General features: G+C 24.9%; 1 protein-coding gene across 1 annotated transcript; it reads right to left on the reverse strand.

The window, feature by feature from the left end:
- Nucleotides 1-579: 579 nt before the first annotated feature.
- Nucleotides 580-11561, reverse strand: LOC112591535 (proton-coupled folate transporter-like). The gene is made up of 8 exons (XM_025335382.1): nucleotides 11509-11561; nucleotides 11061-11438; nucleotides 8015-8563; nucleotides 6499-6600; nucleotides 1623-1760; nucleotides 1453-1536; nucleotides 1193-1349; nucleotides 580-1122 (listed from the first exon to the last, which is right to left on the reverse strand). The coding sequence occupies exons 2-8, from the start codon at nucleotides 11281-11283 to the stop codon at nucleotides 1065-1067; spliced, it is 1311 nt and encodes a 436-aa protein (XP_025191167.1). The 5' UTR covers nucleotides 11284-11438; nucleotides 11509-11561; the 3' UTR covers nucleotides 580-1064.
- Between the last annotated feature and the right edge of the window lie 5006 nt (nucleotides 11562-16567).

Raw genomic sequence — 16567 nt, forward strand, 5'->3', positions numbered from 1 at the left:
TATGTATTTTAAGACATAAATTTGAAGATCAGTATAAAGATACCAATTTATATACAATTACATTTTTGAAGTAGATAGATATAGTTAATACTTTTAAACATTATATCCTAATAAAATATATATTAAATAAGAGGTTTAACTCTCAATTTAAGTATAGAAGGTACCTGATCGTTTATGTGTATAGTGAATACTACTTCTTAAGTATTTAAAAGAATATGAAACTTTTAACTCTAATTATATATTTTTGGTTATTGTTTAAGATTTAATAACTCCACAGATGTATGATGTATAGGTATGACGAATACCTGCATATATTATATAGACGTCAACCACAAAATAATATCATATATTTTGACAATTAACAAATTTTAAAATTTTTTTTCAGCTATCACTTGATGTATATGATGATTTACTGAAAATATTCATTCAAATTTATTCTTTTAAAGCTATTCAAATATTGGTTTCTGGAATTTTCAAATTTAATTAAGGACTTAATAAAAAAAAAAAACTTGAAATTAAAAAGTTTTCATAATACATTTAATTGTCAATAGCCCATATTTTATAAAATTTTAAGTTTTCAAAATTAAATATAATTTCATTGCTATTTACTGCTTAATTATTTAATATAATTTTAAAACAAAGAGTAGTTACTGAAACGTTTGCAACTGGTAGACTCAAGTATACCGTTTTATCAATAAAAATATCTGTTGTTTTATTCGTTAATGAAAAAATGTAGTGGTCGTGGATGAAGTTTTTCCATGGAAAATAATTGATATTCATTCAGGTCTACACATTAATTTAGAGATTTATCCACATGTATTTGTGATGACCTCAAATATTTGGTAGTTGCATATTGAAACCTTTTAATCTTCGGAAAGGTAACATTTTTTAAGCAGTGTATTTTTATTTTTACTGATGAAATAAATATATTTAATAATACTTTACAAGTTTAATTAACTTTTAAAAATGTCATTAGAATAAGCGATAATAATATTAATGATACAATATACACTGTCTTACCGTAATTTACAATAGAAATTTAAAAACTATACCTAAAACCTTCATTAAGACTGTGTTATTTCTTTTGGTGTCCACATGTATTTGCATTTACAGTAAATAATCCTGAAAAATTTAAAAAAATATAAATTTATCATTTTTTTATCATTTATATAATATATATTATATAACTTACATAAATATAATTAATAAAGGAAAAGTTAAAATTATATTTAACAGAAATACAGCACCAGGTAAATATTCAAATGTTAAATTATACGTCGCACTATATATTGAGACTACAACAAATGACATAATTGTGCTCATTAGTGCTTGAACGGAGTTTAATCGACCTAATATATGTAAATAATAATAAATGCAATATTAAAATTAAATTAAAAACGTTAAATACAAAAAAAGTTAAAATATGGTAATACAATGTATAGATAAACTTACCAAGTTTTTCGTTATCTACAATTTTAGATGTCAACGAAGTAGAAATAGTAAGTGCGGTTCCATGGAAAAAGTCAACCATTGGAACTATAAGTAATAATTTTTATAATTATTATTATGATGTAAAATACTTGGTTATATTATTCATTATGATTGATTATTTTTATACTTACTTAAATATAGTTGCCAAGGCTCATATACAAGAACATAACACACTGCGGCAAGAATATCGAAAGTACATGCAATATAACCTATAATTGCATCGTTTAATTTTAGACGATAACTTAACACAGTAACAGAAAACAAAGTACCTAGAATGAAATTCAGATTAATGATTAATTATGATAAATAAATAAACAAGATAATAATAATTACACAGCACTATAGTTGAATAGTCTGATGACCGTTATTACACCTATACCGATTTATTTTCATTTTTAATTGATTAAATTGCAAAAGTAACTTAATTTTCGAGACTAATTTGTAATACAGAGTTTCAATAAAAAAATAAAAATAAATAATTACCAAGATGACCAAAATATAACACATTTTTATGCAATAATACGAATCAAATAATAAAGTTTATCTATTAGCTATATTTTATGCTATATTTGAAATCGAAATAAATGTACCAAGCATATTGACTGCTTTTAAATAATAAAACCAAGCAAGTATTGGAGATTCTAAATTATTGAACTAACTACGTATTGTCTATTGGACGATAATGTGTATTATTATAATACTCATATGGTTAGTTAATTATATATAATAATTAGTAAATGCATAAAGCTTACCTAGCTTGAAAAAGTGAAATGAATATAATATAATTCATAAAAGTTTAACTTAAATACATTGTTATAAATTACAATAACTCGAAAACGTTATATTATATATTTTTTTCTTTTACCATTAAAATATAACAATTTATAATAAACATTTTTTTTCGTCGTGATACTACTATTTTATTTCTGACAAGTCTGTTATGTAATTTATACAGATAAAAAAATATTTCGTGACGAGCAAGATAATATCTTAGAAAATATCTACAGTAATTAAGTTTTTTATTAGTTTATGAACAAATGCATTAATTATTTAATTCTTCGTATCATATTTTGTTATATTATAATAAATTATTTAAAACTGATTAACGTAGAAAATGTTAATAGCATATAGCGGTAAATACTAAATACTCAAAACAAAAAAATAAAAAATAAGAATTCGTTGTATTTCTTTCTTAAACTGTTTGTGATAAATTAATTTCCTTGTATACATATTTTCCTGATAAATTAGTATTTCGACGAAATAGGATGTGTGCAGTTATTTATAATTAGTTTTTTTCGCGAGGTCAGTCACTGTAGTTTTAAAAAATGTGTTGATTATTTTTAATTTCATGAAACATTTTATCCATATATTAATATTTTTAAAATAAATACAGGTCTCGACTAAAATGCATATACTTTGTTCGCTAAAACATTGATATAATTTTCAAAATTAAAAATGTGTTTATACACTACATAAGAAGATATCCACATAATAAAAATATTTGTAATTTGTGTTTATTTTTACGAGTGATAGTATAATATATAATAACCTTATATTATACTAGTTGAGATATTACTAACATTTTAGACACATAACTAGAAGCTATTTAAAAGAGTTTCCCGATTGCGTCCAAAAATTATCAATATTTAATGTACCGAGTGCGTCCAAAATGATTTATCATCTCAGTGTGTCTCAAGAAAAAATAGTTTTTTGACGTACCTATGTAGTGTTGTAATCTTTACGTTACTTAAATACGTCCTAGTTCATTTTTCACCCAATAACTTTTAGGGTTACTATAAGATGAACAAAAACATGAGGTGATATGTAGTAAAAGTAGTAAATTCTAAATGATTGTTGCATAGTGCATACCTACTAGTTGCGTCCCGAAGATAACTACGAATAAAGTCTAATCTAGATTGCGTCCTAGGTTTTGGTATTCTATACCCGAGTTACTGCTTAATTAACATTTACAATTTTTAGATGTGTTTATGTTTTATCGTTATCGAATATTTATACTTTTACCATGTCTAGCGGGAAAATATATCACGACCCAACGAAAATCGGTTCTTCTTTGTATCCCCATTCCCCATATATCCCCACTATAGTGGGATCGATATCGATTGGGATGAACAGAATTGGCATGTTCTTTCATTGGATAGAGTATTTACTCATAATAATTAATATTGCGTTGCCTGATTAATGATAATAAAAGTCAATAATCATAATACAGATTTATAACGTATCAGGTAAATTCGTTTTTTATTTTTTATTACTTTAAGACATATATATGTGTCTTATAATATTTTGAATAATATTTGTTTCTTTTGTTCATCAATAAATTATGAATATTTAGAAAATAAGAATTTTATAATACATAGATTATTGACATATTGACATATATATAATGTATATTATCATGTATAAATAGCTATATCGATACTTCTCGAGTTGTAAATAAACTAAAACAATAAATATCTCATAACAACGACTAATGAAAAAATAATCTGAAACACCTAATTAAATATCAGCAAAAACCTAGATTAGTCAATTTAACTATTTTGTAATCTACTAACTTGTGCACACAAAAACTCAGCCTTTAATTATATACACCAATATGGAAATAATTAAAAAAGTTTCATTGTTTTCAGAAAATAACAAGGTTTTTATAATTTTACCTATGTATCATTGTATTTACTCGTAATAAACAATGTGTTGTATTTTAATGTGTTATAGTTAAATTTAAAAGACGTTCAATTTAATAGTTTTAAATAAATCGTATAAATCGAATAAACATGTGAAGTTTAATTAATTAATAATTAATTTGCACTATCATTGGCTCTGAAAAATAGACAAAATAATCAATTTCATAATAATTACAGAGTGTAACTTATATCTGACATGAAATACAATTATATAAAAATAATATGAAATAAAATTTAGAATCAGATAAATTCATATTTTTAAAAGGATTTCAAGGGAGAATTTAAAAATTTAAGATCAAACTATAATTAATTTAAAAAAAAATAATTAAATTGTTTTTACGAGTATAGTAATAAAAACAATTTTTTAATGCATTGTGTACATGAGATAGGGGTACTACTACGATGATACTTTAATTCTATTTTCTATAACTATAGTAGTTTAGTTCAAATTTATCTAATACGTACATTTTTAAATTCCGAATGAAGCAATAAATGTATTTATTTGATTATATGTGTTTTTTTATTTTTTATTGTTATTTTTTGTATGTTATCAGTTTTTGGGCTATACATTTTTTTTAAAATTTTAAACTTAGAGGACATTTTCTGAAAGCAAATTGAATCTAGTTGGTACTTTAGTTTAGGAAGTCAATACTTAAATATTTTTATTTTTTATTAATCCTTAAAGATAGAATTTTAACAGATTTCATCAAAACCTAGAAATGTTACGAATTCTTTAATGTTAAGAATTCGTAAAATGTTCAATATTTAATTCTAAAATTATAAAATATAATACAAGTATTGCTTTAAGTAGATCATATTGTAGTTAAAAAATTTAAAAAATGTACACAAACAAATTTTTTTTTGTATACATATTTTATGTTAAAATATGTATGAAATTAGATATTTAAACAAAGAAAATTAATGACTTAAATTATTTTGTTATGATTACATTTTTTTTTTTTTTTTTTTTTTTGAATACTTCAAACTTTTAACATATATTATTTTATTTTATACACATAATGACATAAAACAAAAAAAATAATATATATTATGAATGTGTACAAATGGAATAACAATTGTTAGCACCATTTCGGAGTCGATAACTTGATTGAACAAAAAACAGGGAGGTGGTGTAACGTTACATTAGCACTGTTGGAGAAAAAAATTGATTTTGAGTTGTTTGGAGAGGTGTACAGTTTACAAATGAAATAACAACTGTTAGAAGAATTTATTTTACTATTTTCGAATTTTGTGGTGCTAATGTAACGTACCTACGTGTCTTCGGTAGAGAAATTATTTTGTTACCTATCTTACAGTTCTTAATTACCTAGTATCCTAGTTATTTATTCATAATAATATTACACGATTATTTAAACTAAATGAAAGCATTTAACTACCTAAATTTAAAATTGGAGACTGTGAGATAATTTAAGTACCTACAAAATTGATAGAGATCCGTCGGATTCAGTGAACATCATTGGAGTAATGGTTGATTAAAAAAATTATATGAACCAATTATAAAACGAACACGGAATTATTAAAGTTTGATATGGTGCAGGGAGTTTACAACCAGCTTCTTAGAATTTTATCAAATTAAAGCAAGAAAAAAACATATATTCGATAAAACGTTTAAACAAACTGTTTATTCATTAACAGGAGGACAAGGTTGTTTTAGTAGCTGTTGTAAAAGTAAATGCTAAACAAAAAAATATGCTTGTTTTAAGGCCAATTTAAAATTCAACTCTCGATATCATAATAATTCTATTGTATGTTTTAAACAAATAACTAATATAAATAGATCAAAATTCATAATTTTGATATTTCATTTTATTTATAGTAAATAATTTTTATAATTCATTATACGTATTCGTGGTTAGTCGTTTTCATAATAATACATAATTTTCATAATTATTAATTCATTACGATATTCATAACTAATATTTATAATTCTGTACAATGTTCAAAATAATAAAAAATATAATTATTACAAACATTGTTACGCTAAGTGTTCTTCCAGATAACAGCTCTAGTTTCGTTATGTGAAGTTTAGGTATTCATTTCGTGTAATGTTGTCCATATAGCGGAATTACGCGAAGTGGAAAAAAGGTGTTTCCACTTCGCGAGACGTACAATTACGCGATATGGGTGCGACATTTTTAACTGATCACTTTATTATTGTAAATGTATTATATAATTATTTTAAACATAACTTTATGAAAACATGATATTATTTATTATTATTGGTATACACGTACATTACTATGTACTACGTTTTAGTTATTTTACTAAATTAATTATTACTTACCAACAAAAATCGTCAACATTTTGTAGGCAGCAAAATAACTGTATTGTACTTCATACCATTTAAATTTATATCTCATAAATAAATATGTAACAGCATATTCCCCTGAAACATTAAAAATTTAATTTAAACTAAATTATGATAATTACATTAATTTGAAGGGTTCAAAATAAATTGGATTGAAATTAATAAATATTTTTAACATGGAAAATATTCAGGAAACTAAAGAATAACACCTTAAAAGTTCTGATCCAAGTGTACAAGAAAGATTTGATTCCAATTTATACTAAGTAGACACACAAAGTATAAGTCCGTATTTTTCTATATGACTATTCTTTGTTCTTTTTTTTAACTGAATTACCATTTTATAGTGATTCAAAAGTCTTCTCCCAATCACAACCGTTCATATGTATTTTAAAATAATGGTAGGATGAATTAAAATATAATCAAATTTTAATATAGTCTGTTTAAAATGTTCAATATGACCCCTGCAATGGTCATACACCTCATACGGTATTTTTTTTTTATTTGCCTATCTCGACACTAACTGACAGCTGTTTACTTATCATTACAAATGTTTACAACTCATAATACACGTGCATTAGCAAATAAAATAAAATTAAACTTAACTATTTCATCTATACAATGGTATACACGTCGTTAACCAGCAATTTACTGTAATTAAGCTATATAAATTCGTAATCGGGTGAAGACTTTTGAATCACTCTGTATTGATTTTACTGGTATTTTTTTTCTTATAACAAATAATAAATATTATAATAAATTTTAATTTATAAAAATAATTAACTTTGCTCATATTATATTTCACAATAAATTAATACGAAGACTGATATCCTTAATAATAGTTTGAATAATAAACAAAATTTCAATTTTAAAGTTAATTTTTAATTTTTACTACTTTTATAACTTTTTGTTAATAATTTTCTAATAAATACCTAATGTAATTTTAAAACTATTCTTCTTGATAGTATTATTATTCATAATGAAATAAGAATTAAAACATATTTGTTGAATTGTATTATATATTGAATAGGGTACAAAATATTATTTATTTTATGATTCATGATTTTATATTTATTTAATAACATATAAATACTTATCATTTTTTAAATATTAACTGTTTTATCTTAAGGTTCAATATATTATAGACTTAGAAATAAAAATTAATATAACACTTATAAAAGAATTAAATGTGTATCGAAATATGTATAATTTAATATACTATTAAAATTAAATTATTTCTTTTTTTTTTAACTCAAAGAATTGCAAAAAAAAAAATGTATAGACATGTATTTACGTGGTACTTATTTAACTAAAATATCATTAAAAAATACTTATTACAAAATATGTACCTATAATAGCTATAGTAAATATAATAAGATGAATTAAAAAAATTATTTTGAAATTTATAAGTGTTTGGATCAAATGTTTTTTTTTTTTTTTTTTTGATATAATATTATTAATATTTATTACATATTATTTAAATATAAAAACTTACCTCCAATTCTGCCCACTAAAACAGCTTGACACATTAGTAATGCGAATAACGTGATTGAATAATTTTTATCGCCTCCTTTAAATACACTCAAATAATTTTGCATAAAATGTTTTGGTTTTAGCCAAACAACATTTTTATCGTAAGGCTTAGAAGTGTCTTTAATAAATATTGAGCTAACCATAAAAGCAATTAAATTTAACGAAATAGGTACCAAAAAGGCTCCATAAAATCCTAGTCCAATATTTAAAAACCCTGCTAGTCCTGTTCCAATTAAAGTACTAATAGTATAAATTGCATTTATTATTCCGTATTTCAATGTTCTGGATTCATTTGTACAATTATCTGATATATACGATATCACACCTACCCAGAACATATTTCGAGCTCCAAAAAGCCCTGGTGTTATGGCTTCAAAAATTGCAGCGATTTGTGGAGACCAATTCCAAAAATAAACATTTAATATGCATAAACTATCAGTTAATATCTGACCTATAAGTGGTAGTAAAATTAATGGTTTACGGCGTCTGCCATGGCTATCACTCCATGGACCTGAAAGAAATTTATTTATATAATATTAATTCACAATTATACATCGATTATAATACATACGTGAATATGAAAAATATAAACAAATATATTTATTATACACATAAACTAAAACACAAGCTATACATGCATTATAGAAATTGTATAGTTTACATTTTATAATGTTTATAACTATAAATCAAAAACATTGATAATAATATTAAGTAATAAGACCTTCTTAATTAATTTAAAATAACTTAAATCAATGATAACGTTTTATTTAAACTCAAGTATTGTATACCGAAAATATCGGAAAATAACCTTTGAACTACTCTAAACATTCAAAACATATTTCTGTTCATTACCTATAAAATATTATAGTATTAATTTTTAAAGTTAAATGCAATATGTGTTATTAAAATTATAACAGTTTATTGATTTAAGCCTAATTTTACTTTTTATATTAATCACTCAATTAATCAATTAATATAATATGTCTTAAAATTCAGTAAGAATTTCGAAAAACTTAATTACATTTGTTTATTATTTCAAAATAACATAATACATTTTATTTAAATTTAACTAAGCTACCTAATAGTCACTGCCCACTAGAAAATATAAATATTATTCTCACAAATCACATATTGTTTACAACAGCTTTAAAGGCACACTTTACTTTGCTAGTATTTCTTAAATCAATAACCAGAAAGTATCAATTTCAAAATAGATTTAATATTAAAAATTATGGCTTTCAATTATTATTTAAATAGCCAATAAATTTAATAAATTTAAGGAGTACATTTAAGCAGGCAATTCTATCTATCTATTCATGTATAACTGTAAAGTGTGCATATAATTTATAAACACACCTAAAATAATATATTATACATTATCATTTCTTATAGGTATTCTTATTAGTTTATATTTTGGTTTAATAAATTTAGTATGCACTATATTGAATATTGAATATCGATAAATGTCAAATGGTATTTTTGTAATTAAAGTGGCTAAAATAATTATCATGTAATAGCTTAAAAGTACCTTCATCCAACGAAAAAATATTAAAAACAATTAGCACAACAATATCAACCTATTATCTATTAATTTTAATTTTTAAATTAAAAAACTAATATCTACTAAATAATGTAAAGCGTACATTAAGTTAAACAAAGTATACTTCACTCGATAAGAAGTATTTTAATACGTAACTAATTATTTTTAATCATTGATTTTTTTCTCAGAAATAATAATTAATAACGTAAGTATTTTAGTATTTGGGTAAATCAATAATTTAAATATATTTAAATAGGTATATAAGTGTAATGTTTCAACTCTTATTTACATATTTCCGATTTAACAATTTCAGTACCTATAGAATTTTTGGGATAAACTTACTTATTGAAAATCGCGTAATAACGTTCTATAGTGCAATATGTAAGTTATTTTAATACTTACATAATATTGTATTTTTTAAAGTCTACGAAAAACAAAATCGACGACGGTAATAAGAGCCAAATAATGGGGAGGTAATCAAAACCGTAAACAGAACACTGTATCGCAAATACCCAAATTACGACGAACCTGCGTGCGCATTTCGAATTCAAAGTTCAAATGGTAAATTCTGTTGGTGACACTACTATACAGCTAGGTGACAGTTATTGTAGATGATAATTATAGAAAAACAACCATCGAATCGTTGTCGGTATAGATAGGAAGGCTACGCGTGGCAATGATCGACTACGACAGACATGAAGAAGTCAACAAATATTAGGATAACTATAACTGTATTCTATTTTAATATAGGTATTATACACAGGTATACCATTTGTAAACGTATATGATAGCGATAAAAAATGCTTGGATTAGAAACACAGACATTTTGGAGTTTTTGATCGTGCCGATATGTTATATACCAGAGCTTCTCGAATTTGAGTCCGTGGGTGGTTATATTACAGGTGAGGGAGGGACTGTTCTGCGAAATATTTATTTTATTTAAGCTTTAAGTGTTTATGAAAAAAAAAAAAATCATTATCATTTTCTACTCAAAATTAAATGAGGTCGATTATTTAGTTATTAAATATGTTTAATCACAGTAGATAAAATGTATAGAAGCGAACTTATGCATTACAGTCTCAAATATCACACTGCACGCAAATTTATTGTGTAAAAATATACAAGCCCACCCGTCATGTTAATAATGTTATTGTCAACATTTTTACTGAATATTTGTTTTTTGGTTTAATAGTCATTATCAATTTAATTATAATCATACGTGTTTGAAGCTTAACACTAGTAAATACAGTATTTATTGTAATATTATTATCGGGTGACTATTGCGGTTGTACCTATTACTCAACTACCTATCATCTATACGTATATACTATTTGTTGCGTACCAAACGCATTGCTTGTGCACGTTGTTGTTATTATTATTATTATTATTGCGAACGAGTAGGCGGCGTCTAAGCACATGCGTACATCGATACCCACGTAACATCATCGCGACGGCGGCGCCGACTTACCCGCGAGCATGATCAACACGATGGGAATGGTGTACTGCACGCCCGCTTTCCACGAGTAGATGGTGGACACGACGTGCTGGGCGTTCGCCTCGCCGTCGGTGCATTCGCCGAACGGCACGGACGAGTTGCACGCCTTCCGCAGCAACAGGTTGTTCTGGAAGAACGCGGACATGGCCAGCGACGCGGAATACAGGAGCGTGACGATTTCTACGTAAAAGTCCATGGCCGATCCTGCCGTTCGTCCTGCGCGGCGATCGCCGAGAGAGTAAACCAGCTACCCGCCCGGGACGCGCGGCGCACGTGGTCGAGTGTTCGGCGGCGGCGGCGCGACGGCGGCGATGATTTTTCGGCCGATCGGAAGAAACGATCGCTTATCGCCTACAAATCACAGTAATAATAATAATAATAATTATTTATTATTATTATTATTATTGTTATTCATTATTACGGTGCACGTCGACAGTCGGTTTTTGTTGCTCATTTGTCGTCGTTCGACGCAAACAACGGTCGTTGACTGTCATCGTCGTCGCCGTCGCCGCCGCAGCCGGCCAAAGTTTTCCTCTCCCACCCACACGATCTGCGTACTACTGCAGTAACGTACGCATTGCGACGAGTCTATACGGTATGGGCACCTCGTCCGTTCCCAAACGCGTTCGCTCCGATTTTTTCGCCTTCGACGACAAATATATCGTATAGGTATATATTTTATTCTCGAGATGCTTAGATTTCATTATCGCTTCAGTCCGGTGTCCCGGCTGCGGCTAAATAGGTGTATACCCATTCCTATTCTTCGTACGGCGGCGATCTCTCTTCGTGTTTTTCCCGGCAATTCGTCGAACAGATGGGTTTTATGGAATTTCTGCCGATGTCAGTGGATTCAAATCCAAACGCGTAATTTTCGAACTGTTCGACTTTTATTTAATAAGGATAATAGGTTAATGGGAATACAGAGGATTGTGATAATTTGAAAATAATGGCATAATTGATTAAAAACATTTTATGATTTTTAAAAGTTGTCTGAACATTATGAGTGCCTATTTTATGAAATATTACACGCATTTTTAATTTTTTAGAAAATTAAAAGAAATAGAACTCATTTGAAAAAATTAAGTTCGTATAAAATACTTCTTAAATAGTATTAAAAAAACGATGTAGCTATTTAAAAAATTATGGTCAATAAGTAAAATTTACATATTCTAAAAACAATAGTTTAAATTCATGAACAAAAAAAAAAATAGGGTTAAAAAATTATTATGCTTGGTAAGTCATCCTATAAGTTAGGTCTCATAGCTATGATATCAATAACTTTTTATAATAATGATATCGTGATATTTGATCAACGCATTAGGATGATATGAAGGCGTGACAAAATTATTAACGCACTTTATTCCCTTACCCCGCCGGTGAGTGTAGGAACATCAATTATATAAACTTAACATCTCGTGGATGCTCCTTTAATACTACAAATTTGTTGATTGATTGATTAATACAAATTATCAACATTTTGATGATTTTGGAAATTTTAAAATGATCATTTTAATTTTTAACTTTTTTTTTTATTATTATAAGATATATTTCTTAAACGTTATATACGTATTATATGATTCTCACACATTTTTAATTATCATTTTGTGTTATGTGGATATTTTCTAGTTGATTTTGTATAATAAATATAAAATGATTAATTAATTACATTATTGGTATTTTATAATATTTTATAATGATGTGTTATAATATTATCTCATTTCATGGTATATAAAATCAAATAGTCTGGATGCCAAAATTAAATAGCACCAGTTTATTTACCCTACATTCAAATCCATTGAGCGCATATTAAATATTATATTTTTCAACACAAAATAATTTGAGTGGTTTTGATCAAAAATTTAACGCAAATCTAAAACTATATACAGCTATTGACTATTTTATTTTATTTAACTAATTTTATAAAAACAAAAAATATTTGTTTTTTCGTGATCCAACTTAACCCCATGTGAGCCCTTCTTTAAAATACATAATTTAAAAAGTTAGCTTTGAATTACTCAATTTTTTCGGATAAAGCTAAGACTATCTATGTACGAAATAGTATAACCATAATTAGACTTGGCTGTAAATAGCTTACACAGTTACACACGCAAAAACATTGTTATTTAATAATATAGATAATACCATTTTGGCTATTACCATGATTTTATCTCGTGAATTCAATGAAATTAAAAGTGCATCATAAACCTTATTCATCATTCATGATTATTAATAAATACTAATAGCTAATGAACGGGTTACAAAATACTATTTTAAATATAAGGTTTTATTTTGTATATTTTAAACAAATAAGATTATCATAAAAGTTTAAAAAAAAAAAAAATGTTTTTATAACACATTTGGAGAACAATTGCAGATTTTAAGTTTTATATCAATATTATATAAAAATATTTAAAAGTATAAAAATGTTATAAACATTTTTTACGATACATAACTGTTTAATTATATTTTTGTTATTTTACACTTAAAGTTTTGTGGTAGCTCTCATACAATAAACATAATATAATATAAGCTATTAATTAAAAAGGTAGTAAACAATATACGTAAAACAAATGATTACTGAACTTAATTCTTTTCATAAGGTAACAAAAAAGACTAGCATAGATTTAGAATTATTCATTGCGTGAATTTTAAATAATTATCAATAACTAATAATGGTTTTAATCATAGTGGCCAATAAGGGTAGCCATAAACCGTATACTGTCTAGGTGTTACTGAATAAATCATATTACTCTTGTGTTCCGATGAAAAATCAATGGGGATAAACGTCACACGCCTTATATTAATATAATTACTTATAATTACATATAATAAATGAGTATCGTTATAGACATGACGGTTTTGTTCCACGTTTAATAGTTTATAGTTGTACAGAAAAGTAGCATATGTTTAATATTATCATTTAATAACTAAATTTTGACCAACACCATCGTTCTATCAAACAATCAAACTGGATTCATCAGGGATAAATTTAGAAGCTGCTCATTAGGTAATAATTTCTACGCACATTGAATCGTGAAGCATTTCAATAATTATTTATACCTATATTAATAACTATTCGAGTAGATTTGTATTCATAAAAAATAAATTATGAGTAGCCTATATGAGATTCAACCTGTAGTATTTACTAACTGATGGCGTAATAATTGTGAAAGTTATGATAGTCGATTATCTAAATAAAAAACTGTGTTAGTGTGGCAGTTAATATTTATAATGTACCTGGTTGTACAAAATCAAAATAAAACAGGTTTTTTTAAGAGATGGATTCAAATACGTATTTCTCGAACCTACTGTAGGTTTAAGTATGTTATACGTATTTTTTAAATTATAATGATAAAAAATAATAATATTATACCATTAACGCTATTTGTTTCAATTGAATTTTCGAGATTTTTCAATTCGATTTCTATAGTTATGGACCAATAAATATTGGTGTTATTGGTATACTTGAGTGTATTCAATGACTACTTATTTATTTTTTAATAAATTTATTTTGAAAAAAAGCATATATTTAAACACATGTCGAACTATAAAATGAGTGAGAGGTATTAGTGATTATAGTTCATCTGTACTTTGAGCTTTCATCTGTTTCAAATTGTATCCTTAGAAAAGAATGTATTTAAAGTTAAAACAGATCTCTTTTTGTGATTAAAAATTAATATATATGAATAAAAATAAATCTAACTGAATAAATATTTATACAAAACTTTATTTGGAGCCTTGAACTTTATTCAAATTCGTCATTTTCACCAATTAACTCGACAAACTCATTTATTACTATATAATATATTTGTAAATGACGTTCAATCAATGAACACACACACACACACACACTATTGCATTGCTCAGGATAAATATAGTTACGATATTCACAGTGAATTAAAGAGTCAATATATTTCATAATAACAAAAGCATATTTGTAAAAATTTAATACAATTATATAGTTCTAAAACGTAAACCAACATGAAATTCAAATTTATAAATTTCTGAATATGATTTTCCTTGAACTTTTTTATAAATGATGTTACTCATTTCTTTTTCCTTAGATCAGAGGTACTACAATTTGGTCGATTACCTTCTTGTAGGTAATATTTTTACTGTAAATGCAGTATACTCGTAGCTAAACCATTATTCGTAATGTGAAAAGCACTTTAATTAAAATTGAATAAATAATCAAGATTTTATAAAGTTAATTAATATTTCTATTACGATAAACAACTCTTCAAATAAATCACGAGATTAATATGATAAAATGTGATTCATAATGTTTTTTTTTTTTTTTTTTATGAAACCTTAGATTGTTTAAATATTAACGTTTATCATGAAATTAACATATTTAAATTTATAAAATATTATGATAATTCGTTAGTCTGTAACATATATAAAATTTAATAATGATTTTCATATATAATTAAGTTTTTAAAAAAATATTGCGATTTAGTATAAAATTATACAAAAAATAAAAATAATGTTTATATATATAAATTTCCAATGTATAAAATAATCATTTATTTAAATGAAATATTCACAGAGTATTTTATATTTTAAATTAAGTTTTTAAAATAATTTAAAATATGTAATCAAATATTATATGTAATAAAAGTTCTACTCCAACTAAACATAGATATTTAAATAAAAAAAAGGTTTTAAACGTTAACACACCTTAACATTTTTAGAATTTTAATTAACTCAAGTTAATTTCTTTTAACAGAATACTATATTATATGGTGTAAATTTATAAACATTTAATTTTTTTTAACATGAAATCTTTACATAATGTAAAATATCGGTCGATACTTACATACAAATTATTCAGTAGCTTATACACATTTTGTTACATTATTGATTTAGTTTTTTTTTTTTTTTCTTGTTTCATAATTAGGTATTTTCTTTTGAATAAAATACATATATAAAAGAAATAATACAATTACATTCACACCGATGAATAACAACACCATTTTCAATTAACAATATGCAACATTTAGGTACTACGTATAAAAAAATGTTGTTCAATAACCATTCTATAGTATAAAAAATGATAAATTTAAATTAATTGATTAAGAAATAAGAACCTTACTAATCCTATGTAATAAAACCGAAGATTTATTGGTAGATTCAATATTTAAAAAAAAAAAAAATAAATAATTTTGTATTCTGAATATACAGATAAAAATATATTCATTAAATATATATTCTAAAAAATATTTTTAATACAAAACATATTCAATAACACTTTTCTTATATATTTATCTATGTTATTAAAGTATTTTACATTAAAAAGAAAAAAGTGTATTAAAAGATACATTTATTCTAATTACCTTATATGACTTCACTTTGTATATTATGCATTATTATATAACTTGTTAATAATGTAAAAATATTTAAACAATAATAATTTAATAATAAAATAAAATAGAAATACCTTTTGAAAAAACAAACTAATAAATAAAATATAATATAGT

The sequence above is a fragment of the Melanaphis sacchari genome, unplaced genomic scaffold (assembly GCF_002803265.2).
Source record: "Melanaphis sacchari strain LSU unplaced genomic scaffold, SCAv2.0 Contig0_pilon_pilon, whole genome shotgun sequence".
NCBI classification, from domain to species: Eukaryota; Metazoa; Arthropoda; class Insecta; order Hemiptera; family Aphididae; genus Melanaphis; species Melanaphis sacchari.